Raw genomic sequence first — 26,409 nt, forward strand, 5'->3', positions numbered from 1 at the left:
AAGGTGATTTTATTCAAACACTGGGAGAGTACCCGTGGGCAGGAATAGCTGCCCTGGGGACCACGAGGAGAGACAGGTTTTATACTATGGGGTTGGGGGTGTGGTAAAGTCCAGGGGAAGTGTCCAGTGAGATTTTCATATGCTAAAGAAGACTCCCAGGATGCTATTGTCAAGCCAAGGTTGTTTTTCCCTCTAGCAAAGAATTAGCATTAAGACTGCAAGGAGTTCCTGGAGACACGTTTTACTAGGCCTGCCTCAAGTACTTGTCACTGGGCTGCAGGTTTAAGGAAATTTAATGTTATCTGCCATTTCCTTCTGCCTTTGTTTCCCACAGCATTAGGATTTATCTTTAAAACCAGATATTTATCTTTGTTTTATCTTTATCGTCATCTTTATTTTATCTTTAAAACAAAGATGCTAGTTATAAAGGATCTCTGCTAAATGTGAAAATAATAGAGCTAAAAAACATTGTCTTCACTTGGGGTGCGTTAATAAAAATTTATAGGTTAACAAGTTTATTCCACTCATTTGTTTAATAATCGTTGAGCATCTAATAAAATCCCAGATACTGTTCTAGAGGTTGTGACTACATTAATAAATAAACCAAGCCCTTATTCTTTGACGTGTACATCCTCTATGACAAGTATAAATACTATTTTTTTTTAAGTAAACAGATGATGTGAAAACACCATTTTGTCTAAAAGGTTAACTCTAGAAGACAAGAGCTACAGAAAACTAGGGCACATTTTAGTATTATTTCAAAAGTGTTTATAGGAAGTTGATTGTGGATAAAGTATGAAACACATTTTATTATTATCTTTGAGATTTCTGGAGTTTTTCCCTCATTCATTTTACTTTCGATAGGTACTGTAACCCTGTCATAAGTCAAAATCATTCTTTTTCAAGATTAAACTCCTTTCCTGAGTCTTTTTTTTTTTTAATTTAACTTAGTTTTTTATTTTAGAGAGAGAGAGAAAGCACAAGCTGGAGAAGGAGAGAGAGAGAGAGAGAGAGAGAGAGAGAGAGAGAGAGAGAATCACAAGCAGGCTCCAAGGTCAACACAGAGCCCTTGGGAACATGCATGACCAGAGCTGAAATCAAGAGTCAGACTCTCCAGCCGCCTGGGTGGCTCAGTTGGTTAAATGTCCGACTTTGGCTCAGGTCATGATCTCTCGGTTTGTGGGGTCGAGTCCTGACTTTGGCTCTGCACTGACAGTTCAGAGCCTGGAGCCTGCTTCGGATTCTGTGTCTCCCTCTCTCTCTGCCTCTCCCCCGCTCATGCTCAGAGCATTTTTGAGAGCGCTGTCTCTCTCAAAAATAAATAAAAGCACTAAAAATTTTTTTTACAAAGTCGGTTGCTCAACCACCTGAGCCACCCAAGTGCCCCATGTTTCCTAAACTCTTAAGAGATAGTATGCCTGAGAAGAATTAGACAGCTCAACACTGAAGCTCACACCCCTGAAAAAGTGGAATTTGCAAAACTTAGTGATTTCGCTATTATCAGATAATGATAAAGAGTGTACTTGGGGCACCTGGGTGGCTCAGTTGGTTAAGTGTCTGACTCTTGGTTTCGGCTCAGGTCATGATCTCACCTTTCCCAGGTTGGAGCCCCACATCTGGTTCCGTGCTGACAGTGCAGAGCCTGCTTGAGATTTTCTCTCCCTCCCTCTCTCTCTGCACCTCCCTTGCTTGCTTGCTCTCTCTCTCAAAATAAATAAACATTAAAAAAAAGAGTGTACTAAATTTGCTTAACATGCATTTGTCTTAATGAGCTTTTATCTTTATTGGGAACTTAAAAATTTGCTTATATTTTTAACTTCATCAAGATTGCTATTTGTTTTTATCCAAGTTATTTTTATTCAGCCATTTAGGTGAATGGTGAAATAAACTTTAAGAAGAAAATTTTTTGAATAGGTGTTACGTGCATATGGGACAAAATTCAAAACGTAAAAAGGTATACAATGAAAAACTTTTTTTTTTCTTGTTTTTATCCTGAGCCACCATTGTAGATCTTTCCAGTGATATTCTAAAGGAGCTTCTTACCCTTTAATATGCATATGAATATTGGTAAAATACAGATTCTGATTTAGGGGGGTGGGGGCAGTCTTAAGAGTCCACATTTCCAAGTTCTAGGCTGAGTCTGATATTGCTGGCCTCGGACCACACTCCCAGCGGCAAAGTGGAGAAGCACACTTGTTTATATTTGTCTCTGTGTTTGTTTATTGGACTGAAAGGAGCAAGATATTCTCATACACTGATACGGCTTACTGCTTTCTATTACAACTTCAGCCGTAGAATTCCAGCTCGGAGCTTTGCTTTGTGACAGTTTTCTTCTAATTTTTGTCTGTCTGGAGTGATAATTTATACAGTTTGTTAAAAATCAAATCATAAATGAATGATGAAAACCGTCAATATGACCATTTGAAGCCTGGCACTAGGTGAGGCGTAAATTGTGAGGACTATGAGAATCCCTCTTCGCAAATTTTTTATCTGCTTTTTTTTTATAAGGTTAGAAAAGTCCTTAAATCCAAACAACCTCCTAAATTTGGGTACAAGGCACACTGAGGATTTTAGCTTGCAGCCAGTATCATCTATCTAATAAAGATGCCATCATACTTGGAAATGATACAATTAAGTTCCCTGAAATCAATATAAAGTACAGAGATGGCCTAAATATTTTAAAGTCAGAGACATTCACATTCTATCTGCCTGAATAAAGTATTCTCTAGAGATGACCGTGATCAATATCGCAAGGGGTACGGACATTATCTTTCTTGGACCTGTATGTGAATGTTACTCAGAAAACATGGGCGGCTCCTAAAAGATTAAAAGTTCGTGTTCGTTTCTTATTTTCTGCAAGAACGTGAGCGCTAGAGGATTCAAATTTGCCCGTCTACTGTGGCCGCAGAGTATGTTTTTATGAATACTTGTTCACATGGTGCAAGATTTGGTTTTAGGAGAGGACCAATACCAGAGGCACGTTTCAGAAATAAAGATCTGGACCATCAAAAATCTCAATTTCTATGTGATTGGCAGAAAGAGCCAGAGGAATATGGATTCCTCCTTGAGGCCAAGTTAGTGTGTGTCACTGACCCCTTTGGTTTGAATGATTCCAGGAGACAGATGGATTTGGATCTGCCTAATCCCCTTGATCATGCACTTGTCTACCTTGCGTCGTGATCCTTATGCCTCGGTTATGTTGAGGTGTGCTATGTGGTACATGCTAAGTAGTGTGCTAAGTCACAGAAAGCAAAGAGCACACCTTCCTGAAGTTCCAGCAGAGTTAAAAATTGGGCAGGCCCATATCAAAACAAATCAGAAACACTCAAACATGAACAGGCAACGCAGGAGAATACAAAATTCTGATAGATTTTTACCAAACATGAGATTTCAAAACAATATTGAGCTTAGGTCTCTGCTTCCAGGTCCCTTGGAATGCAAATTTATGGCTTCAGCCAACGGAGCGATATTTTAATGGAAGAATTTTAGAAGTACTCTGATCTACACGGAAAGGGCATGAGGAGATCAGAACCCTGATCTTTTGAATTGTAGCTACCTTTCTTTGCCGCCTTCAAGCCTCTGGAGTGGGTGTGTGCAAAATATTTTGGAACCAAGAAAGTTGCTGTGATACTTTTGAAATCTTGACTTTCTGGAGGTAATGAGGTGACACAGAGGTTGCTGAGAGACTCCGACTGGTTTAAGAGAGGTCATCAATGAACTTATTTTCAAAGCTGAACTTGATATTATTTATTTATTTGTTGGTTGGTTGGTTGGTTGGTTGGTTTATGAGTTGATACATGTTAATGAACTTCTAATAAATGGTCTCTGTAGAGAAAACGCTGCTGATTTGGGCTGTTCAGCAGCGTTTGGGCTGCTGATTTGGGCTGTTTCTGAGCAGAAAAGGTAAAAATTTTCTAGAATAACCCATTTTCTAGAATTAACTTTACCCTATTTTCTAGAATTGTTTTTCTAGAGTTAACCCATTCCGGCTGGAAGTAGAGAACAAGTCACTTCTTTACAGAGGGAATACAAGATGTATTGAATGGAGTCTATCATTGAGAACCAGTTTTAATCCTTAGCTTCCCACCTTGGGCAGGAAGCTAAAGTTCTCCAGGCTTCAGTGTTCTCACAGGAGAAGTGGGACCAGTACAAGGATGAAATGAGTTAGATGTGGATTGACATTTGCCTTCTCTTCTTTTTTTTCTTCGATACCTTTCCATTTCTTCTTCCATTCCCTTAGTGTCTAGAAGTTGACAATGAGTAGTACCTCACCATTCGAGTGGGAAAGTGGTGCTGTGTGTTAGAAGTCAGCCCAAAGGACCTGGGTCTTTCCCAATAGTGAGATTCCCTCTGATGATCTACGAAAGCTTTTTGCTAAGGAAGCATTTAGAAAAATAATCAACTGTCTAAAGTAGAAACACATTTAGATCCTACTGTTTACTGGCTTCAAAACTGAATGTGCACAAAAGGATGACCTAGAAACAAGCAGGAAAAAGCTGTGTGGCATTTAGATGCATATCACATATGCATAATTGATTCCTCAAAAGGTTAAATACTCTTAGCATATGTAGGGATAGTGATATATCCATGATGGATTCATAATTATTATGGCAATGGCTTTGTTTTACATAATTCTAAAGTAAATGCCATGTTTCTTTGGAAATTCCAGGACTGGGATTCAGAAAAGCATATGTTTCCAAGTAGATAGCAGGGTAAAAGGAGCTACTCTTTCCCAAACAGAAGGACTATTCATGTAGCTAGTACGCTAAGCTTTATGAGGCACTGACTGCCACTAAATTCTCTTTGGAATTGAAATGCAATTACATATCGAGGACAAGTGCTAAATATAAACAGAAAAGGCCAAATACATGACTATTTTTTTGCTTTGTTTTTGCAGTATATTTGCAGGAAGAATTCAATACCCCAAACACACTATAATCCTTAATTGAAACACACAGGCAATTTGGTGAAGCCTTTAGCAGCCTTTTTCAACAGCTTATTGTAGCTTGCGAAACTGGTCTTTTCTTACGTAAACAATTGTAAGGATGCTAAGGAAATTAATAAAAGAACCAAGTCACTAAGAAATATGTAGAATGAAATACTATAATGTATGCCATAAAGTCAGAAAAAAATTGGGAGTATGTTGTCTGAGGATACATATGTAAGCGGTAAAAACTGTATGAATGGGAATGGGTATTACAAAAATCCAAATTTGGGGTTTCTTCTTTGGGGAAGGAGGGAAATACAGTCTGTGCGGTACCCACAGGGGTTTTTGCTGGATGTATGATCTATGGGTGTTCATTGCTGATGTTAAATATTGTTATGTAATTTTTTAGGTAAGTTACATTTCTTAATCTGTAAGAATGGCAAAGTCAAAAGAACACAGTGAAGAAAAGCACAAATTAGGCTGGTAAGAAAAAAAAGTAAGATAGTAATAATGATAAAAAGTAAATTTATTAATCTTGGGTTGATCAAAGTATCCTCATATTGTACTTTTAAAAGATTTAAATACATGCCATGCGCAAGACACAACCACAATAGGTCTCTAGAAGGGCTGGAAATGGAAAGATGAGAAAGGGTATAGCAGATAGATACTGATGAAGTTTTGAGGTGATGGTGCGGTGGTTCGGAGCTGATGGCCGAGAAAGAATTCTGGAAGACATCCCTGGGGCAAAAAGGTGATTTTATTAAAGCCTGGGTCAGGACCCGTGGGCAGAAGAGCTGCTGCATGCACTGGATGGTGGCAGGCCACTCATTACACACTCTCAGGCTGGCAGAGTGTCAGGGAGAGAGTGTTCTGGAAGCAAGGTTTCCAGGATCTTGAGGGGCTAGCTGTTGCTAGGGAAATGCCACTTACTACCATTTAATAAGACCTCAGTCATGAGTCCCTTCGGATGAATATGGGGTGGGGGTCATAAGCTCGGAGTATGATTGCCAGCGTATATCTTGGGGGAGTTCAGATAAAGGAAGTTTCCAAAGGAATGTTTCTAGGTTAAATTAGACTTACAGGTTCCTGGGGCGGGGGCATGGTCAGGATAACGTGAAGTCAAGATTCCCTTTTGCCCCTAGCAAAGTGTCATCATCATCATCAAGGCAGATGAGCTCCTAGGGGGAGGTCACTCTGCTGGTTTCAAGGAGTTGTCAGTGAGCTCTAGGCAGTAAGGGAATTTAATTTTGCATTTGCATTGGTTTCCCACATCACCATGGCAAGCACTTAAACCCCTTTCCCTTGTTCTTGGGTAGCCAGGAGCGTCGGAGGAATATCACACAGATCCGCTTGGGTGGGGGGTGTGCCAGCCTGTGTTTTGCCTTCAGCTGCCCTATGCTCCCTCATCAAATACTAACAGAAGAAACTTGTAGCCCTTTAAATAACAGGGAAACTGGACGTTAGGATAAAATGTAGTGTTGTTTATTCTCTCTCTGTCTTCAATTACTCTTTCTCCATCCTGAGACCATTTCATCCAGGCGTCTGCTTCTGAACTTGCAAGACTTTTGATAAATCATTTCTGCCTATTTCTTATTCCAAGCTAACCATTTTCAAAGCTTAGAATCTTTAATCTCTCAACTCTGGTAGTACTTATTATCTGAGTACCATTGATTTGGTACTAATCATAGGCTCTGTTTTAATGTTATTGGTATTCACACATTTCTTCAATTAAATTGTTATAATCTAGAGCTATAGATTATACCTTCTTCATCTTTTAACACCCAGCATCACTTCCTCCTAAGATCTGCCATGCGGTAGAATCCAGTCGCCTGGCATACAGTAGAAAGTCAATAAACATGTCAGCGGGCAACTGAAAAATGGCTTCTGAAAGTGCATTAAAAGCTGTTTTCGGATGTTTGAGTGCTTTGGTAAGGCTGTGTATTTACATTTTTTTAATTTAACATAATTTCTTTTTTTAAAGTTTATTTTTAGAGAGAGAGAAAGGATGAGTGGTGGAAGGACAGAGAGAGAGAGAGAGGAGAGAGTGAGAATCCCAAGCAGGCTCCACACTGTCAGCACAGAGCCTGATGTGGGGCTTGATATGGGCCTCAAACCCATGAACCATGAAAACATGACCTGAGCCCAAGTCAGATGCTTAACCCAGGTACCCCTATATTTACATTTTCTAAACAATCTCTCAGCCAAAGTTCTCTAATGGAGACAGAAAGAGACACTATGGTTAGAGAGTGACCAGGAGCTGTGTAGAGTTGGTAAGGTGAAGACCATAGCCTGGTAGGAGGGTGCCCACCTCTGGACCTAGCTGGGAACTCCTGCAGGTTCATTAACTGATCTTTAAGGGTGGAGACTGCATCCAATAAACTTCTTATCTCTACACCTGGAACAAAGTCCAACATGTAGTACGTGGTCGATAAATGCTTCTGCAAGGTATGAGAGAATTAAATTTTAGTCTTGGATAATTTAATTCACTCCCATGGCTTCAAAATAAGGTGCCATCGAAGGCTTCCCAGCGCAGGTCTTTAGCTCTGGCTTTTCTCCACAGCAGGGAGGGTGAGTGGGAGGGTAGAGGAGTCAGCCCAGCCCAGGCAGGATGCAGATGTTAGCACTAGAATTTGTACTCTGGGCTTAGGGGCTGATTGGGGCAAAGCTGGATAGAGTGGATTTGGTTCTGCCAGCTGATAGTGGACTATGGAAACACAAAACGGATGTTTAAAAGGCCACGAAGAAGCCCATGGAATAGATCTTCAGTGCTTGTCCCGCTGGCCATTGAGAAGTAGCTGGGGTTCTTGTCTTCTCATGGCATGCAAGATAGGCTGTCTGTTGCAAACCTCGTTTAAACATAGTGGTTTTTGAATAGGCAATATATAAAGCATAGCGTATAAAAATCAAAGGGTACAGTGGGTATATGGTAAAAATAAGTGTGCCTACCACTTTTGCCCAAAGTTACTCTTTCTAAAGACATCTACAGTTACCAAGTCATTCCATTGAGGTTTAGGTACGCACAAACATTTCACATTTAGATATACATATACATGTTTGTGTTTCTATATTTTCAGACAAATAGTTCATCTTAGCATATTATATTGAATCTTGATTTTTTCATTTAAGACATTATGCTGGAATTCTTTCCATTTTTTCTTGTATTATTTTAAAAAATCCCAGCCTCTAATATTGTCTGATATACTGTCCAATATTGGTTTCATGAGAAAATGAATGAATGATTTAATAATAGTTTCTAACTCATTCTGAACCTAGAGTCACCAACCATCAGATTTTATAAAATGCCTTATCTTACAGCCCATCTTTAATTTGCATCTTTTTGCTTATAAGTATCCTATCGAAACCTCAAAAAGTCTCAAAAAACTTCATCCGGCAGGAACCTTCCTTGAATATTGCCTCTCACACTGTCCTCCGGGAGTTATCTTCAAGCACTTAACACTTTGTTATTTTTGATTGTCCTTTAATTCTTATTTGTTAACATCATAACCATAAAGGTGTGTGTAATACTCAACAGCTTTTATTGAATATTTAATTGTGCCAGACATTTCACTAAGCACTTTAGGTGCATTTCCCATTAATCCCTACAACACACCTTTCTCTCCCTTTAGTGGGAAAATTCCAAGTTGTGGTCCTCTGTCACTTGCAGGGTCTGTATGATTGAGCCTCAGCTGCCATGGCAGTAAAACCTTTTCTCCTACTCTTTATTACCTTTCCTCCCTTCCCTCTCTCAATTCTCCAATTGCTTCCTTCCTGAAATCACCTGCCAAATAAATGACTTACACTCACATCCTCCTTCAGGGTCTGCTTTTCGGGAAATGAAATCTCAAGAAACTGAAGTTTAGCGTGTGAATAACTTGTTCAAGTTTATCAATACATCGAGTGGCAGGTTGAGGATCTGAGCCCAAAGCCACACCCAAAAGTGCCCTACATGACTGCTAACTAGAGAGTACGTGCCTCGAAGCAGACCAGTGAATCCTGACTTCCCTCTGTAGTGTGTTTCAAAATGCAAGCCAACGTCAGAGCTTAATACTTCTGCTGGTCATTGCCATTTTGTTTTGGGCAGTCTCTTTCCCGCCCTGGCACACCAGGACATGCATTTTAGGCACGGTTAAGCTAAACCCGTGTCCTCTTCATTTGTTACTGAAACTGTGGTTTATGAAACAGTTCCTTGTGCTCGTGTAGTGGCTGAATGTCCTCTTGTCATTCTACAGACAGCAACTTCATCCTCGCGAACGCCCAGGTGGCCAAGGGTTTCCCCATAGTCTACTGTTCTGATGGCTTCTGTGAGCTGGCTGGATTCGCCCGGACTGAAGTCATGCAGAAGAGTTGCAGCTGCAAATTCTTATTTGGAGTCGAAACCAACGAGCAGCTGATGCTTCAAATAGAAAAGTCGCTGGAGGAGAAAACAGAATTCAAAGGAGAAATTATGTTCTACAAGAAGAACGGTGAGTGCCTTTCTTAGACTGGTGCTCATTGGGCAGTTGTGAAGGGTCACCCTCTCCCAACTCAGTAATTACTTCATAACTCCCATTAAGGCTTAATGGTATTTCATGTAAATATAGGCTGTTACTGAAGTTCTGCTAGTGACTCGGGCAATAGTCTTGTTTTAGCCATTAGCAGCATAAACTGCTTGAAAACTTAGCTTTAGAATTATGACTGCCCAATGTTAATATATTAACTGAGTGAATATAAGTTAAAATAAAGTGTGTTACAGTTTTACTATGGTCATTCTTAAAATACATATTAGATACGGTAGTTGTTAATATAGTATAAATAGATGATCTTATCCGGGGATGTTTTCCAAATTGTATGCCTTTCAGAACCACATCTCAACCACAGTCATTAAGGACAGAGATCCGGTGTTCACTGGCAGAAAAGGAAGTTAATTTAAAGCACATCAGCATAGGCATTTTTCTCTTCCAGTTCACTGGCCCCAGAGCCTTTCTCACTACCTTTTTATTTTTTTATTTAAAAAAATGTTTTTTAAATGTTTTTATTTATTTTTGAGACAGAGAGAGACAGACCATGAGCAGGGGAGGGGCAGAAAGAGAGGGAGACACAAAGTCTGAAGCAGGCTCCAGGCTCTGAGCTGTCAGCACAGAGCCCGACGCGGGGCTCGAACTCACAGACCGCGAGATCATGACCTGAGCTGAAGTGGGACGCTTAACCGACTGCGCCACCCAGGCGCCCCTCTCACTACCTTTTTAAAGACATACTAAGAGACACATGGTATAATTCAAGGTGGGAGTAAATTTGCCTGGCTCAAAACTGCCACTGAGGATATAAGAAGCATTTTTTTGTGGTTGCAGTTTTGTGACTCTTCTCTAAATAAAAGAAGATCTCTAGGGATGGGTGTAGTATCTGCAGTGCTTGGGTCCTATGTAGGAATCAGTATCATTATCTCATGGGCCCTGGTGGTTGGGATGAATCCAAGAGGCATTATTTTGGGGAAATGCTAAATCAAAATTAGAACAAATTGCCATTTTCCAGTTTCTAAAATTTTATCTCTTTCTTTAGTAGTCTTCCCTAAAGTAACATAGCCTTCTGAGATTTATCTGGGCACATGGTTGCCAAGGTAGAGAATAGATTTCCCAGCCTCTTTTGCAGTTGGGCTGGACATGTGAAAAAGTTTTGGGCCAGTGATATGCAAGAGAATGATTTGTGCAACCTTTAGGAAAAATCCCTAAAGAAATACAATTGTGTGCCCTCTAATTTTTCTTCTCCTTTCCCATGATGTTACAGACTAAATTATGTATCCTCAAAATTCATATGTCGAAGCCCTAACCCCCAATGGGACTGTATTTGGGGATGTGGCCTTTAACGAGGTGATTACGGTCAAATGAGATCGTAAGGGTGGGGCCCTAATCCAATATGATTGGTGTCCTTATAAGAACAAGAGATACCAAGGATACGGGCATACAGGAAAGGTGATGCAAACACACAGAGAGAAGGCCACTGTCTGCAGGCCAATGAGAGAGGCCTCAATAAAACAATGCTGCCAGCACCTGATCTCCATTTTCAGCTTCCAGACCCTGAGAAAATAAATTTCTGTTGAAGCCACCCTGTCTGTGGCACTTTGTTAGGGCAGCCCCAGCAAAGCAGTGGGCTTTTTCTGTGGGTCAGAACGTTAAGGCAAAGCTGGAAAGCCAGCTTCCACCGTTTGCAAAGGTCAACATCGTAGAGGAGTGCAGAGTAACAGGATGAAAGGAGCCATCCTCCCCCACCCCAGACAGAAGCTTGTACATGCCCATCTTATTTGAATCATTTCATTTTGGAGTCGTTTTGTTACAACGTCTAAATTGCGTTCTAACGCAGGGTTTCTCAACGTTGGTGGCGATGACATTTTGGGTCGGTAATCATTTGTTGTGGAAGGCTGTCTTGTGCATGGCAGATGATAAGGAGCATTTCAGGCCTCTATATTTTGCTCTCAACACTTAGTATTGGGGTCATTGTCAGGCAGAGAAGTGGGGGCCTAAACATGGGAACTTCATCTTCTTTTATAACGAGTTTGTCTTTGGAAGATATTCTTTGAGCGTGTGCATTTTGGATTCACAGTGGGCATGAAATATTGGAGAGTACCATCCTGGGAGGCACAGAATATCCAATGCTTTGGTATTAGGAACATAGTTCAGACCATTGTGTCCTTCCTAGTGTCAATAGATAAGGCCTACGTAGCAAATATGATAAAATGAAAGGACTCCAGTTCTGTCTAATTATAGCACAATCATTGAAGAGAGCCTGAGATTAAAAAAAAAAAAAGTGGAAGATGCCACTGAGAATGCAGACTGGTAGGGAGTGATAAAACCACCATCTGGTGGAACAAAGAGAAAAGGGATATCTTTTGTCTAAAATATCTGCTGACAGCAGACTTGTCCTTCTCAGGATAGGCACCTTGGATAGATGACTCCAAATCCATCTGGGGGTCTGTCTTCCTTTTTCAGCCACCTCTAAAGTTCTGAATGTAGCACCACTGAGAAAAGTTCAGGCCAAGGAGGAGAAGCCCCAAAAATGGAGATTTGAGAGGCCAGAAAAGTGGAAATTATGGAGCACAGTGTGGGAATTTCCTGAGTTCAATGTTTTATAGGATGTCTGCAGCCTTGGACCTCTTTGGATGGAAATCATTAAAAGCATCAGTTGCCTCTATGCCAATCAATATGGAAAATTGTCTGACGTTGTGAGCAAACAAATTGATCCAGTTACAAGTGGTTGAAAATTGCTGCCTCTCCTATGATAATCATGCTGTATTTTCGCTATTTTTAGAAGTATCTGTCTGCACACACAACAGTGAACCTTTGAAGGCACAATCTGTGCATTAGTTTACTCTGCATCTCCAGCGTGTAGAGCTTGAGTTCAGAGCAGTGCCCATCAAATGTTCATTCCTCAGTAAATGCTTGCCGAATGGAATTGAAATGGAACGTTAGAGGGACCTATGGATACTTCAGAGACTGTCTGGATTTCTGATTTTTAAAAATAAGCTATGCCCTCAAGGGTCCTCCTTCTCTCCTCCAAAGCTCCTTTCTTTTAACTTACTTTCGAAAGTAGTGCTTGTTTCTTATTCTGGCCTGATACATTTTGACCATCTGTGACTGAGCTTCTTTGCTTACTGGCCCCTCAGTGTTGCACTGACCTCATGGGACAACACTGCCTTTTCTCTTCCTGCTCAGGCCTATAATAACCTGACCGGAGGCTGGTGATGTGCATCAGAATATTCTCAAGGTTTTAGGGCATCTCATGGGACTTATCGTAAAGGAAGACACACTACGATCATATAGCAAATGTGCCTATTTACTGAGTCCAGAGGAAAATAAACAGAGGAAGTTCTTACTGGCATTACCCACCTGTCAGAACCCCAGCTCCTAGTCATGTCTTGAGTCTGTAAGTCTGCCTCCTACCTCTCTCTACTCCCCCCCCCCCCATTAAAGATCCTTCTTTCATACTTTATGAAGTATGCTTCATAAAGCATGAAGGTTGAATGCTCTAGTCCTCTTTAGGAAAACCTTACTGTCTACCCACTAGGCTGGTCCTCCTTGAAGGGTGTATTGTCCTCTCCTGACTAGAGAAAAGTGTGGGACACAGCATTCTCCAGAAGAATTCATCCCGCAATGCAGAGTAATTCAGCCTAAATAAAAATAAAATAAAACCATAAAGGGATGGAGAAGAATAGGTTTCATCTGATCCCTTTCCTTATCTCTGCTCCAACAATTTGCTCCCTTCTCTCTGGGTTATTGTGGTTTCTTCTAGGTAACTGATAGAAAATAGACATATCTAGAGGGGTGTCTGGGTGGCTCCGTTGGCTCAACATCTGACTTCGGCTCAGATCATGATCTCACGGCTCGTGGATTTCAGCACCACATCATGGAGCCAGCTTGGGATTCCTTCTCTCTCCCCTCTTCCTATGTGCATTCTCCCTCTCTCAAAATAAATAAACTTCAAAAAATAGAAAACAGACATACGTAGAAGTATATGTACGCACACAGCCCTCCGAAAATATAGTCATCGAAGACAGTACAGTCTTTTAAAAGGTCAATAATTATGACAGCTAGAAGAAGAATAATGGCTAACACTTAAACAATATTTAGTACGCGCTAAGAACTTTCTCACATACTTAACTTTTACTTATATTAGCCTATTTAATCCTAGAACTTTTTAAAAAATAGATACTCTTATATTATCATATTGCAGATGAGGAGACCAATATACAGAAAGAATAAGTTTTTTTTTAATTAAGTAATAATTAGGGAGACAAATAGTTTCACAGGTAAACATAATATAAATCTACAGTTATGGTGCACATAACAAAATGTAGAATTGTCAAATTAGTCTACATCTGAAGCTAATAGAGCATTATGTGTCAACCATACTTTAGTAAAATCATCTATTTTCAAAAAGATTAGGTGATTCTATAATTACCGTAAAGCACTAATCATCAACTTATAGAAATTGTTCATTACTGCATTGTCATATTGTGTATGATTGTATTTGGAATTTGACTTATTTCAAGTAAAACACCTAAGTAAAATTCAGACGTAAAAAAGCATAATATGTAAACTTGTCTTTGTCTAAAATAGAGATAGTAATATTTTACACTTTCACATTCAGACGGAGTTGACATTTCTCCTCACTTGTCCTCCCTCTAGGTAGTCAAGGGTCTACCCATATATCAGAAATAGATGCCTTTTCAAAAAGCAGACTCCTCCACTTTTGTGGGGTTTTTTTTTAATGTTTTTGAGAGAGAGAAAGAGAGAGAGTGCAAGCAGAGGAGGAGCAGAGAGAGGGAGACACAGAATCCAAAGTAGGCTCCAGGCTCTGAGCTGTCAGTACAGAACCTGATGTGGTGCTCGAACTCATGAGCTCCGGGATCCTGACCTGAGTCGAAGTTGGATGCTGAACCTACTGAGCCACCCTCCAGTTTTGTTGATATCAAAAGGCATTAACCAGAACTGTTCTGGGCAAGCAGAGGTTATGGCTACCCTAACTGAGTGTAATCATTTTATTAATTCTGTGTTCATCCTCTCATTTCTTCTATATGAGTGATACTAATATCTATGTGGTTCTCTCTTTTTCTTACGCATAGCATACTTTGCACACTGTTCCGCACACTGTGTGTCCTGTAGGACTGTGTATACCTTGTCGAACTCTAAGGTTCCTTCTGCCATCACCAGGAAGTTATTTTATGAATCATTTCTTAGTATAGCTACATTTTTGCAACTTTCTGAGGTAGGTTCCCTCTCCTAGGGTGGCCTCTCCTACACTAGTATTTGAAACATTTCCCTTCTTTACCCTGATCTTCATGCTCTGACCAAGTTGAGTTCTGGTTCTAGCAGCTTCCAAGAAAGATTTTCTCGGAGCGTTGAAGGCTCAGGCAGCCCCCAACACCATCCTATCTTTGTGTAGCCCACTTGCACTCACCCGAAATGGAGCTCCTTTCTAGTTTCTTTTTGCAAGATTTTTTTCAATTTTTTTTAAGTTTATTTATTTTGACAGAGACAGAGTATGAGCATGAGCTGGGGGAGGAGCAGAGAGAGAGAGAGGGAGACACAGAATCCGAAGCAGGCTCCAGGTTCCAAGCTGTCAGCACAGAGCCTGATGCGGGGCTCGGACTCACGAACTGTGAGATCATGACCTGGGCCGAAGTCAGACGCTTAACCGACTGAGCCACCCAGGCGCCCCTAAGATTTTATTTTTAAATAATCTCTACACCCAACATGGGGCTGAAACTCACAACACCAAGATCAAAAGTCACATATTCCACTGACTGAGCCAGCCAGGCGCCCCTCCTTTCTAGTTTTAGTTGTTTTCAGATCTCCAGAGCCCTCCACTCTCAGAGCATTTCTTCCTTTGGAAATGGATAACCTGTTGAAGGTTTATGAGGTTCCAAGCTCCTAGGCCTGTGAGAATTCTCCTTTTCCTATCCTGTTTTTACCTTGTAGTTGCTACTCCTGCAACGATCTAGCTTCTAAGTCAACTAATCTGTCACAAAGGAGCCAAAAATGTAGCGAGGGAAGATAGTCACTTTAATAAATGGTGTCGGAAAAACTGGATATCCACCTACAAAAGGATGAAAACGGACCACAATCTTGTACCATACACAAAAGTCAACTCAAAATGGAATAAAACTTAATTACTGGGGGTATTGCCCCATCACAATGTATTCTGAGGTTCCAGGGGGCACACTGTTATACAGTTTTGCTCATGATTTTGTGTGTGTGTGGATTTCTGATTTTGCTACCTTAGTTACTTTAATTTTGTGAAAGGATTGGGGATGTTTCAAAGACCAACAACTCTTCACCACCATTGCTTTTTCACGTAGCTGTTTAAACAATCTCTTTAGAGCATGTACAGTTGCTTTGGGGATATAAGCCCAATCTCTGAGAGTTTTCTTCTCCTCCTTTTTTTCTTCCTAAATTGCCATTTGTATGGCTGGGGTGTGAGGGGAATATCTGAACCGAAGGCATAGTGAGGAAAGGACCCCCTGACCTCTTGTTGACCACTGATTCATGCATGGCCCATCTGTCTGATGCTCTCACAAGGTGAGCACACCCATCCTTCACACATAGAAGCAAAGGGAGTCTCCGAGGAAGTGAACTGGAGCATCCTTTATGCTCTCACATTTCCTCAAAAGTAGGCAGCCACCTCCATGTTGATAAAGAGGTAGTCTGACGAGCAGTTTCTCTCCAGTCCGAAATAGAGAAGGGAAAAGGTCCCTAATATCTTCAATGTTTCCAAAAAAAACAATCCAGTGCAGCTTCTTTTGTCTTCAAAGCTGTGAAACCTCCGAGTGGAGAGATTATCTCTGGCTTCCCCTACTTGTTCTCATGATCCACAAGCTGAGAAGGGACGGGCTAAGATGTCATCTCATATTGCCATCTTCCAGATTCTAGCTTCTGGGTCAAGTTTTTTAATGGTAGAAAGTTGTTTCTTCACTGTCGTAGAAGACCATCATGCTTGGCTCTATGAGCCCCAACCGTTAGATGTTAATCTTAGCATATACTCTCCACAGAAATCTTATCTTTTAAGCCCGTTTTCTTTTATTGATTGATTGGTTGATTGGTTTTATTTCTTAAAATTTTAATTCTGGCATAGTTAACATAGAGTGTTATATTAGTTTCAGGTTTACGATATGGTAACTCAGCAATTCCATATTATCACCCAGTCCTCATTCCAAGACAAGTGCACTCCTTAATTCCCATCACCTATCTCACCTATCTCCCCATCCACCTCTCCTCTGGTGACCATCGGTTTGTTCTGTAGAGTTAAGAGTCTGTTTTTTGGCTTCTCTTTCTCTCTCTCTTTTCCCTTTGCTCATTTGTTTTGTTTGTTTTTAATTTCACATGCAAGTGAAATCATACAACATTTGTCTTTCTCGGGCTGATTTATTTCCCTTAGCGTTACACTCTCTAGCTATATCCATATTGTTGCAAATGGCCAGATTTCATTCTTCTTAATGGCTGAGTAATATTCCATTGTATCAAGCTCATTTCCATACGAAATTAGATCCCAGGAAGAAAAATGCAGGAGGAGAGCACACATTTAAGAAGAAAATGAAAATAACAGCTAATTTTGCAGATATAGTATCGTGATGTGTTAGTTTGCTAGGACTGACCTAACAAAGTACCACACACAAGTGGCTTAGACCAAAGAAATGTATTGTCTCACCATTCTGGGCGCCAGGAGCCCACTATCGAGGGGTCAGCTGAGTTGGTTCTGCTGAGAGTTGTCAGGAAGAATTTGTTCCATGCCTCTGTCCTAGCTTCTGGTGGTTTGCTGGCAATCATTAGTGTTTCTTAGCTTGTAGAAGCATCATCCTGATCTTTACTTTCGTCCTCACATAGTGTTTCCTTCTGTGAGTGGCTATGTCAAGATTTCCCCACTTTTATAAGAATGCTTATCATATCTGATTAGTGCCCACCTTCATGATCCCACTTTAACTTGTTACCTCTGTAAAGACTCTATCTCCAAATAAGGTCATATTCCAAGTTAGGATTCTAACATATCCACCAAAAACACCTGGCTACATTTACATTAGGTATATCACAATTTAAGTGACTTGCCCAAGATTGTAAACTAGTAAATAAAGAAGCCAAGATACATAAACGGTCTTGGACTTCAAGGTCCTTGCCCTTAAGCCACTGGCTCTCTGTAGAAATGGGGATGGGTACCACCTCCCAGGGGCATTTTGCAAATCTGGGGATGTTTGACTCAAGAAGTTGTTTTGTCATTTAATGGGCAGGAGTCAAGGACACTAAATGTACTATAATATACGGGATTGTCTTGCAATCGAAGAATTGCAAGTATTTTCATACTTTGCAAAGTTTCATACTTTGCAAAATTTCCCGAAATTTCCTTGTGTTCTTTTATGGTTTGTTTGTTTGTTTGTTTGTGGTAAGAACACTTAACGTGAGATCTATTCTCTTAACATTATGCAAAGTGAAATAAACCAGTCGCAGAAGGACTGCAGGATTCCATTTTTATTAGGTATCTAAAATAATCAGACTCATAGAAGCAGAGAATAAATGGTGGTTTCTGAGGGTTAAGGGGAGGAGGAAAAAGGGAGTCGTTCGCTGAGTAGAAAGTTTTAGCTACGCAAGATGAGTAAGTTGGACAGATCTACACACCAGAGCGGCCACAGTTAACAATACAGTACCGAGTGCTGCATGACTTTGTAATGCCCCATCAGCTTTTCCGGGAAGTAAAGCACTGGTTTCTAATGATCTGAACTTAGAACTTAACACACACTGTTTTAGGGAAGGCTTTAATTTCCCACTGAATTTCTGAGAATAAAACCATAGTGCAGTGAGGAATGATTCAATTTCATCTTGTTCAGAATTTCACCCATTTCTGAAAAATCTCATCACTGACTCCCAGGACTTGTCCTGGGTGCAGCAAACACATGTGCCCGGGCTCTGCACGCAGAGTTCTTGCATTCCGGGAGATTCTGTACACGGGTCCAATTATCCAGCTGCCACAGTGCATCTTCTCTTGAAGCCAGTCATGCCTGAGCATTTCGTGTTGAGATGCATACTAGTTTATCAGAGATGGCTTCACTCTGATTGCTTTTCTGAAAACAGCCTGTGTAGTATTAATTATGATTTTTTTCACTTTTAAATAGAGAAGAGAGAAATACAAGTATTTGTTACAAAAGGGAATCCCAAATCTGATAGTTTTGCATAACTCTTCTCACTCACAAATAAACTCATTCCCAGGTCACCTTCAAGATTTGCCGTCTTTTTCCATGCACCTTCTGAACTATTGCTTAATGTTTTTCTTTATTTTTTACTTTTTTACTTTAGGGAGAGAGAGAGCATGAATGGGGCAGAGGGGCAGAGGGAGAGAGAGCGAGAATCTCAAGCAGGCTCCATGGTCAGTGCAGAAAGCTACACTGGGCTTGATCTCACAACCCTGGGATCATGAAGTCGAGAGTCAGATGCTCGACTGACTGAGCCACCCAGGCGGGCCTGCTTATTGTTTTTAAGTTGACTCACTTTTTTTAAAACTCAAATTGCAAGCAAAAGAAAGCTAAATCACAACTCTAAATGGAAAACCAGGATCACTAGCCTCAAGTGGAAGGTAACCATAAATAAATAGGCAATGAAAATATTGTAATTTCAAGTCTTGAAACTTAAGGAAAAAAGTATACCGCGAAATCTATAATAATAAATCTAATTGATTATGGTGTGCCAACCAATGAATGCTATCTAGTTTTCCCAGTAAGAATTCAAGTAAGTATGAATTTTCTCACATTTACAGATAAGGAAAGTATGATGCAGAAAAATAATGTGAACACAGACGTGTCTTATGTGTGTTTCATGATAGACAGTCCTCAGCTTGTCATGACATGGACAAATGCTTAGAAAAATCAAGGCTTTTTTTTTTCTTTTTAAATATAGTTCAATTTTCAACTTTCTGTGGTATGGACTTTAAACATATATACTCATGACAACAAAAACAACTCATTTGCAATTTACTGTTCGTTTAGGGAGGATGCCTTCTATGTGTTGGGGAATCCTTTGTTTACTCAGCTGCTAGATATATATTCAGATGAAAATCAGAAGCTGAAAACTTAAATTGTTCAGTAAATAGAAAGTGGTGGTGAGTGGGGGTAGGCTTCTCGTAAGTAGCAATGGGGGGAAGAAAAGAGGGAGAGGTCAGCGGGACAGGAAGAGAAGGTAAGAGAACGGGGAGAGCTAGAGAAATGGGAGATATTAGGTGGTGTCTTAACTCCTTTCCCTCAAAATGTCTGAAGGTAGGCCGGATATTTCTGTTTCAATATGCATTAAAGCTAATAGGTATTAAACTGTAAGATATTTATATGAACTAGCTAAAATAATCTGTTCTACCAAGAGTATGCATCCCACTAGTTGACCAAGCACTGCATTTACTTCTGTGTACACATAAACAGTCTGAACCAGGCATATGCATACTCAGTCTTAGGAGGTCAGCTCATGGTCAAAGACAAAAGGAAGCACATTTCTTCGTGAAATCTCTTTTTTATCTACAGCGAGCTGCTCATGGCAGATAGTCATAGTAAGGACCATCACTTTCCTTCTAACACTGAGTTTATATGTAAGATATTTTTAGTGAGTTCAGTTACACTCAGTTTTTCAAATGACTCTGCAGATGATTTTTAGAATAGTTGATTATGCCCTGTAGGTATTTGAGAATTGGAGCTCAATACAGGAAAAGAGACAAAGCCTTGGGGTGATAGAATGTCACATGATTCTCAAAATCAACATTTTATGTATGTATGTATGTATGTATGTATGTTTATTTTTGAGAAAGAGAGAGAGACAGAGAGTGAGTGGGGGAAGGGCAGAGAGAGAGGGAGACACAGAATCAGAAGCAGGCTCAAGCTCTGAGCTGTTAGCACAGAGCCTGACACAAGGCTCGAACTAATGGACCGTGAATTCATGACCTGAGCCAAAGTCAGTCACTTAACTGATGGAGCCACCCATGTGCCCCAAAATTAGCATTTCATTTTTTAAAAATTTTTTAAAAATATCTATTTATTTTGGGGAGAGCGCAAGCAGGGGAGGGGCAGAGAGAGGGAGACAGAGGATCCAAAGCGGGCTTTGCACTGACAGGCTGACAGCAGCGAGCCCCATGTGGGGCTCAAACCCACGAACCGTGAGATCCTGACCTGAGCTGAAGTCGGTTCCTCAACCGACTGAACCACCCAGGTGCCCCCCAAAATTACCATTTTAAATGTGTAGCCTAGTTACTTCCCCAATACTATTAAGAAATGGGCTTGCAGCATTGCAAATAGAATGGTTTCATGTAAGATCCAAATTTCAGAGCAAGAGGTGTCATTCCCATCCATGTAATAAGTGAAAAACAAGAAAATGCTCTTTAATGGAAAGTGTAGTGTCTAAGCGCCTGTCTTCTGTGGCTGTGGGCATTCCCAGACTGGGCGTCACTCACAGTAGCTTTAGATTTCCACCACATGGAGAGAACAGTGAGGTAAGCCAGGAACCTATTTCGACAAGAGTTACAGAACCAGCCTTGAGATTACAGGCAATACAAGAAACTTTATCTTAAGGTGGAGCGAGATCTGGGGCAAAAGGAAAAGTAAATTCTGAGTGAAGCGAGAGCATTTTCCCTGCCAGCCATCCCATGGACTCAGACCAGAGTCCATGAGAAAGGGAGCACAAAGGAGGTGCCATCCTTTCATAGGATCTCCTCAGGCTGTTGAGACTGTCTGAGCCCAGGGCATTAGCCTTCCTTGGGATGGTCCTTTGGCAACCACTAAAAGCTTCACGGTGAGCCTGGAGGATGACGCAGAGCTTAGAGTCTTGCATTCTTGGAAGGCAAGAGGACTAGATGATGGAGACCTCCCCTTTGTGAGTTTTAGAAGTATCGGTGAAGAGCCCAGTGGGGACTCAAGTCTACTGAAAAGCTAGTGAACGTAGGAGCTGGGAAACTTTTTCCCTGTGGAATGGATACAAGCATATTCTTCCTCCCAGGCTCGTGGAGCCAAGGAGGCACAGCACAGTGTATCTAGTGTCCCAGTTAACCATGGCTGTGCAACAGCCACCTCAGAATTTAGTGGCTTAAAATAGTGGCTGTCTCAGCTTACAGTACTGTGGGTCAGGAATCCAGGCTGGGCTTGGCAGAACGATTCTTCTTCCTTTTGGGGTTGGCAGACGTTGGTTGGTAGGTGGTGTTCAGATGGGAGATGCTTGGATGTTCAGGTTGGGGGACCTGAGACGGCTTCACTCGCATGCCTGGCCTGTTAGAAGTCTGGGATTGACTGGGACGGTGGCCTGAAGTGCCTACACATAGCCTTCTGGAGGCCTCCAGGTAGTCTAGTGTTCCGCGAACCAGGGAGACGCTGTGAGACCTTTCGTGACCTGGTTGAGGATGTCACCTGTGCAACTTCCATACCATGTCAGTACTGTGGTTGGGGCAGCTGCAAGTCTACCCATATTCGGGAGAAGGGGACCTGAATCCCAACTCTTGATAGAAAGAGTGATGAAAAAAAATGTGCAACCATCTTTTACAGACTTCAGGTCTAGATTTGTTGCAACGTGTTTGTCGAAAGAGAGAGGGAGAGCAGCAGGAGGCAAGAGGACATTTAATTCTGATGCTTATAAAATTTACAGTTTTCGTAATGTCTGAAGGGCCACAAATAGGGACCGTGCTTCCCACAGCTAAGTGTATTAGGGACCTGTGGGTCAGACTGTTGCTGCTAACTTTCCGTTACTTTCCAGTCTGATTCCTCTGAGCCTTTACTTCAGACTTGGCACGCCCCAAAATAGAAAGCATTTTATGATGCTTTTATGATTTTATGATGATTCTCCAATATGCCTGTTCAGTCTTGATAGAAGATTAGTATTTTATATTTCCCTCCTGTGTCTTTTGCATTCAAGAAGCGAGGCTTAGAAATGCAAATACAGTAAACAACCTTCAGGGATGGCAGCCGGAAGGGCAGAGAACTCAGAGAGGACAAGCACACGCAGCCTAAGGGGGAGGCTGCCAGGCAGTTTATCTTTTCACTTATTCGTATTCGGGCTTCGTCCTTGTAAGCTTAGGCAGCTCTTCTGGGCTCTTTCCCACATAGCCGAACACACTACTCTAAGTGGAACCATGCCCATGGTTCAGGTTGCATGGTTTAGTCAATGAGCAGGAGTCTTCTGTCTGTACTTGACGGGCTAACCCCGGGCTGCCCAGCCAGGATGATCGGAGCAAAGTGAGACAGAGGTGCAGATCAGGCATCAGTGCCTTCGTCGGGACCTGCGTAGCTCTGCCTGTCCTGTCCAGGTTGAGCGGTCACGGTTGCTGCCTTGCTAGTCCCCGCACGTCCACTTGTTCACGGTCAGCCTTCCTGACTTCATACAGTACTAACAACTAACGGAGCGTTCGCTGTGGGCCAAGCCCCCTGCTCGCTGTTTGCTCATGCTGTTACCTCTGTTTACACCTGTCATCAATCCTTTGCGGCAAATCCTATTAATGCCACACTTCACAGTTAAAGAAACTCATTCCCAGAGAAATTAAGTGGAAGGGCCAGGGTCCGAGACTCCCGATCGCTGCACTCACAGACGCTTGGTCATGCTCACGGGCATGGCAGACCTCAGCCTCCTACTTAGGGAGCCTTCACCAGCTCCTGGTCTATGAGAGAGAGAGGGGCTTCCTAGGTGCTGTATGTCCGGGAAGAACCGGCAAACAGTCAAGGAAAGAACCTATTAAGTTACTCATTTTTGTACCTGTGGCTATTCATATTCCATCTTTATGAGCCAGAATTGAAATGTAACCACCAGCAGTGTCTGAGAATCTTTGGAGCTAAACAAGTTCCCTTTGAAATGAGAAAAACCTGCTGTTTTAAAGGTTCTCTTTCTGTGGTGAGAAGGAGATATGGAGCTTGGAGAATCAAGCCTTGGTAAGGAAGGATCTTCCCACGATATTTACTGTGCCCAGGCCAAGGACCGGCTAGTATGACCAGAGCAGTAGCTAGAACCAGAAGGGCTTGGGGTAGAATCTTTGCTGTATACACTCCCTAAGTATGGATACTAGCTAAGTGACTTGACTAGTCTGAGCCTCAGCTTGACCTTTTCTGAGGGAGAGAGGTCTGATGAAGGACCAAACGAGGTAACCATTGCTCACACCCATTGTTAGGACAAGCTCACACCCATTATTAGGTAACCCATGACGAGGTAACCATTGCTCACACCCATTATTAGGACTCTAATTTGTAGAGTCCCTTGCCTTTAAAAAGATCTACTAAACATTTCAAGATAGCAACCGTGGATCATTTAATCAAAGCCTGGGGCCCTCCGGAGTGCACGGCCTAGGCAACTGTACCGTTTGTATGCCCACGAGGCCGGTTCTGAACATTATAGCCTTTCTTTTTTTTTTTTTTTTTTTTCAACGTTTATTTATTTTTGGGACAGAGAGAGACAGAGCATGAACGGGGGAGGGGCAGAGAGAGAGAGGGAGACACAGAATCAGAAACAGGCTCCAGGCTCTGAGCCATCAGCCCAGAGCCTGACACGGGGCTCGAACTCACGGACCGCGAGATCGTGACCTGGCTGAAGTCGGACGCTTAACCGACTGCGCCACCCAGGCGCCCCCATTATAGCCTTTCAACAAACATTCCTTCCTACCATGGCATGTTTCCCTCACAAGAAGAACCTGTCTGCTCTCATTTGCCAGCGTGCCGGGCCCTCAGAACCTCCCACTTAGATGTCTGAATCCAATGTTCGGGCCCTGGCCTGTGGCCCGGTTTCTCATCCCCCCGTCACCTCACTAGAAAAGCCATGGACATCTAACTATGAACATCTAACCATCTTCAAAGGGATCCCGCAAAGATTCTGTGATGTCTTAGCCAAGACACCGTATGTCCTCCAAGTTGTAGAATTACAACAGTCACATGAGAATGTATGCCATTCTAGACATGCCATCCTCTTACCATGAGTGACGATATAATATTGACTAGTTACAATTACATAAAAATAGACCTGTGTTTTACTTCTCTGTGATGAGCCTGCACTCCATGACACTCACCAAATTCGCACACTAACAGGTACCAGAAATTCAGATCTCTGGGGCATCCACATGGACCTTTGTGCCCCGATGAAGTCATTCTTCCTGCCATTGCCTCTGTTCAGACGGTCATGATTTGCAAGAGTTTGCCAGGGGCCTGAGTTGCAAGAGTTCCACTCAACCAGCTGCCCAATCTACAGTCGGTTCCCCTCCCTGCCGCCATGTCGTCTTCCTACGGTGCACATCTGCCCTGCTGCTCTCTTGTGACAAAGCCCTGGTAAACGCAACCTGCTTAGCCTGGCATGTAGAGGCGCTCCTGAGCTAGTTCTTGTCAGCGGTCTCCCTCTTCAGACTCATCCTTTCTCTTTTCTGCCCTCCCTTCTCCCCACATTCCTCATCATCCCTACTCCAGCAGAGTCTTGCTTCATCATGTCATAGTTTTTGAAAAATGCCCCATGTTTGAACTCGCCTTGTGCCTTCTTACTGGACCCTCGCCCTGCAGGGAATGGTGCCGCCACCCTGCCCGTGCCCTCCATTAGGCCAATAAATTCGTCATGGTTCAGTTCAAGCCTGTCTCATCTGGGAGGCCTTTGCCAACTGGGACCTTCGTTTCGCATCATGCTTCCGTCCTTCGTAGTAGGTACCATCCTGCAACAAGCTGAGAATATTTGTTTCCTTCAATGTGATGGTGTTAGGAAGTGGGGGCCTTTGGGGGTGATTAGGTCATGAGGGTGGAGCCCTCATGAATGGGTTGGTGGCCTTATTTTAAAAAAGAAAAAAAATGTTAAGGTTTATTTATTTTTGAGAGAGAGACAAGAGTTCTAGTGGAGGAGGGGCAGAGAGAGAGGGAGACACAGAATCCGAAGAGGGCTCCAGGCTTCGAGCTGTCAGCACAGAGCTCGACGCGGGGCTCAAAGTCATGAACCGTAAGATCATGACCTGAGTTGAAGTCGGACGTTTAACCAACTGAGCCACCCAGGTGCCCCAAGGGTTGGTGCCCTTATAAGAAGAGGTCAGAGGGGCCCCTGGGTGGCTCAGTCGGTTAAGCCTCCGACTCTTGATTTCGGCTCAGGTCATGATCTCTTGATTGTGAGTTCGAGCCCAGCGTAGGGCTCTGCACTGGTAATGCTGAGCCCGCTTGGGATTCTCTCTCCCTCTCTCTCTCTCTGTCCTCCCCCGCATGTTCTCTCTCTCTTTCTCGAAATCAATAAATAAACTGAAAATTTTTATTTTTGTTTTTGTTTTTAAAGAAGAGGCCAGGGAGCTAGCCTATTGTGTTTCCACCATGTGTGGACATAGTAAGAATTTGGCAGTGTGTGACCCGGAAGAGGACTCCCTGTAATCTGACCGCGCGGGTACCCCGGTCTCAGACTCCCAGCCTCCAAAGCTGTGAGGAATAAATTCCTGGCAGCCCGCAGCCACCTGGTCTGTGGCGCTTTGTTATAGCAGACCAAACTGCCTAACGCACCCTTTGTTACAGCCTTCCCTTTATCCATGTATCTCTCTCATGAGGTTGTGCATGGTCGAGGGTGGCTTCTTTTTCGTTTTTCTGGTGCCGTATTAATTAATCATGGTGTCCGCAGTGCCTAGAACAGTCGTTGGCACGTAAGAAATGCTTCAGTACTTGCTGACTGAGTCAAAATGTTTGTTTTACTGTTTCAGATGGAGCCCTGGATGGCTCCCCTACCAGAAGAGCCTTGAGACACTGAGTCTAGCCGCACACACTACTCCAGACGCCATTTTGCTCTTCTGTGTCAGCTTCGTGGTCACCTCTCCTTCCAAGGGTTCTCAGATCTCTGACCTCGCCGTCCCCTTTGCTTTCTGTTTCTAGACATTGGTTCCCTTGTTAGGATGATTTTCTTTTTTTCGTATTTGGAGAACCTCTTCTCATTCTCTATCTTGCAGAGATAGAGGGAGTGACATTCTGGAGTTTTCTGCTGAAGCCCTGGTTGAGTCTACAATGTGGCTAATGAAGATGCAAGAGTGAA

At 42.3% G+C, this 26,409-nt stretch overlaps 1 protein-coding gene across 1 annotated transcript in view; it reads left to right on the top strand.

Moving 5' to 3' along the window:
* The window catches only part of KCNH8 (potassium voltage-gated channel subfamily H member 8), a 292,155-nt gene that overhangs the window by 44,361 nt on the left and 221,385 nt on the right, over positions 1 to 26,409 (top strand). The window contains exon 4 of the mRNA XM_045501006.1: positions 9,157 to 9,390. Coding sequence (XP_045356962.1) covers positions 9,157 to 9,390 — 234 coding nt within the window. The remainder of the gene's footprint in view (positions 1 to 9,156; positions 9,391 to 26,409) is intronic.

This window comes from Leopardus geoffroyi, chromosome C2, assembly GCF_018350155.1.
Source record: "Leopardus geoffroyi isolate Oge1 chromosome C2, O.geoffroyi_Oge1_pat1.0, whole genome shotgun sequence".
Classification (NCBI taxonomy): Eukaryota; Metazoa; Chordata; class Mammalia; order Carnivora; family Felidae; genus Leopardus; species Leopardus geoffroyi.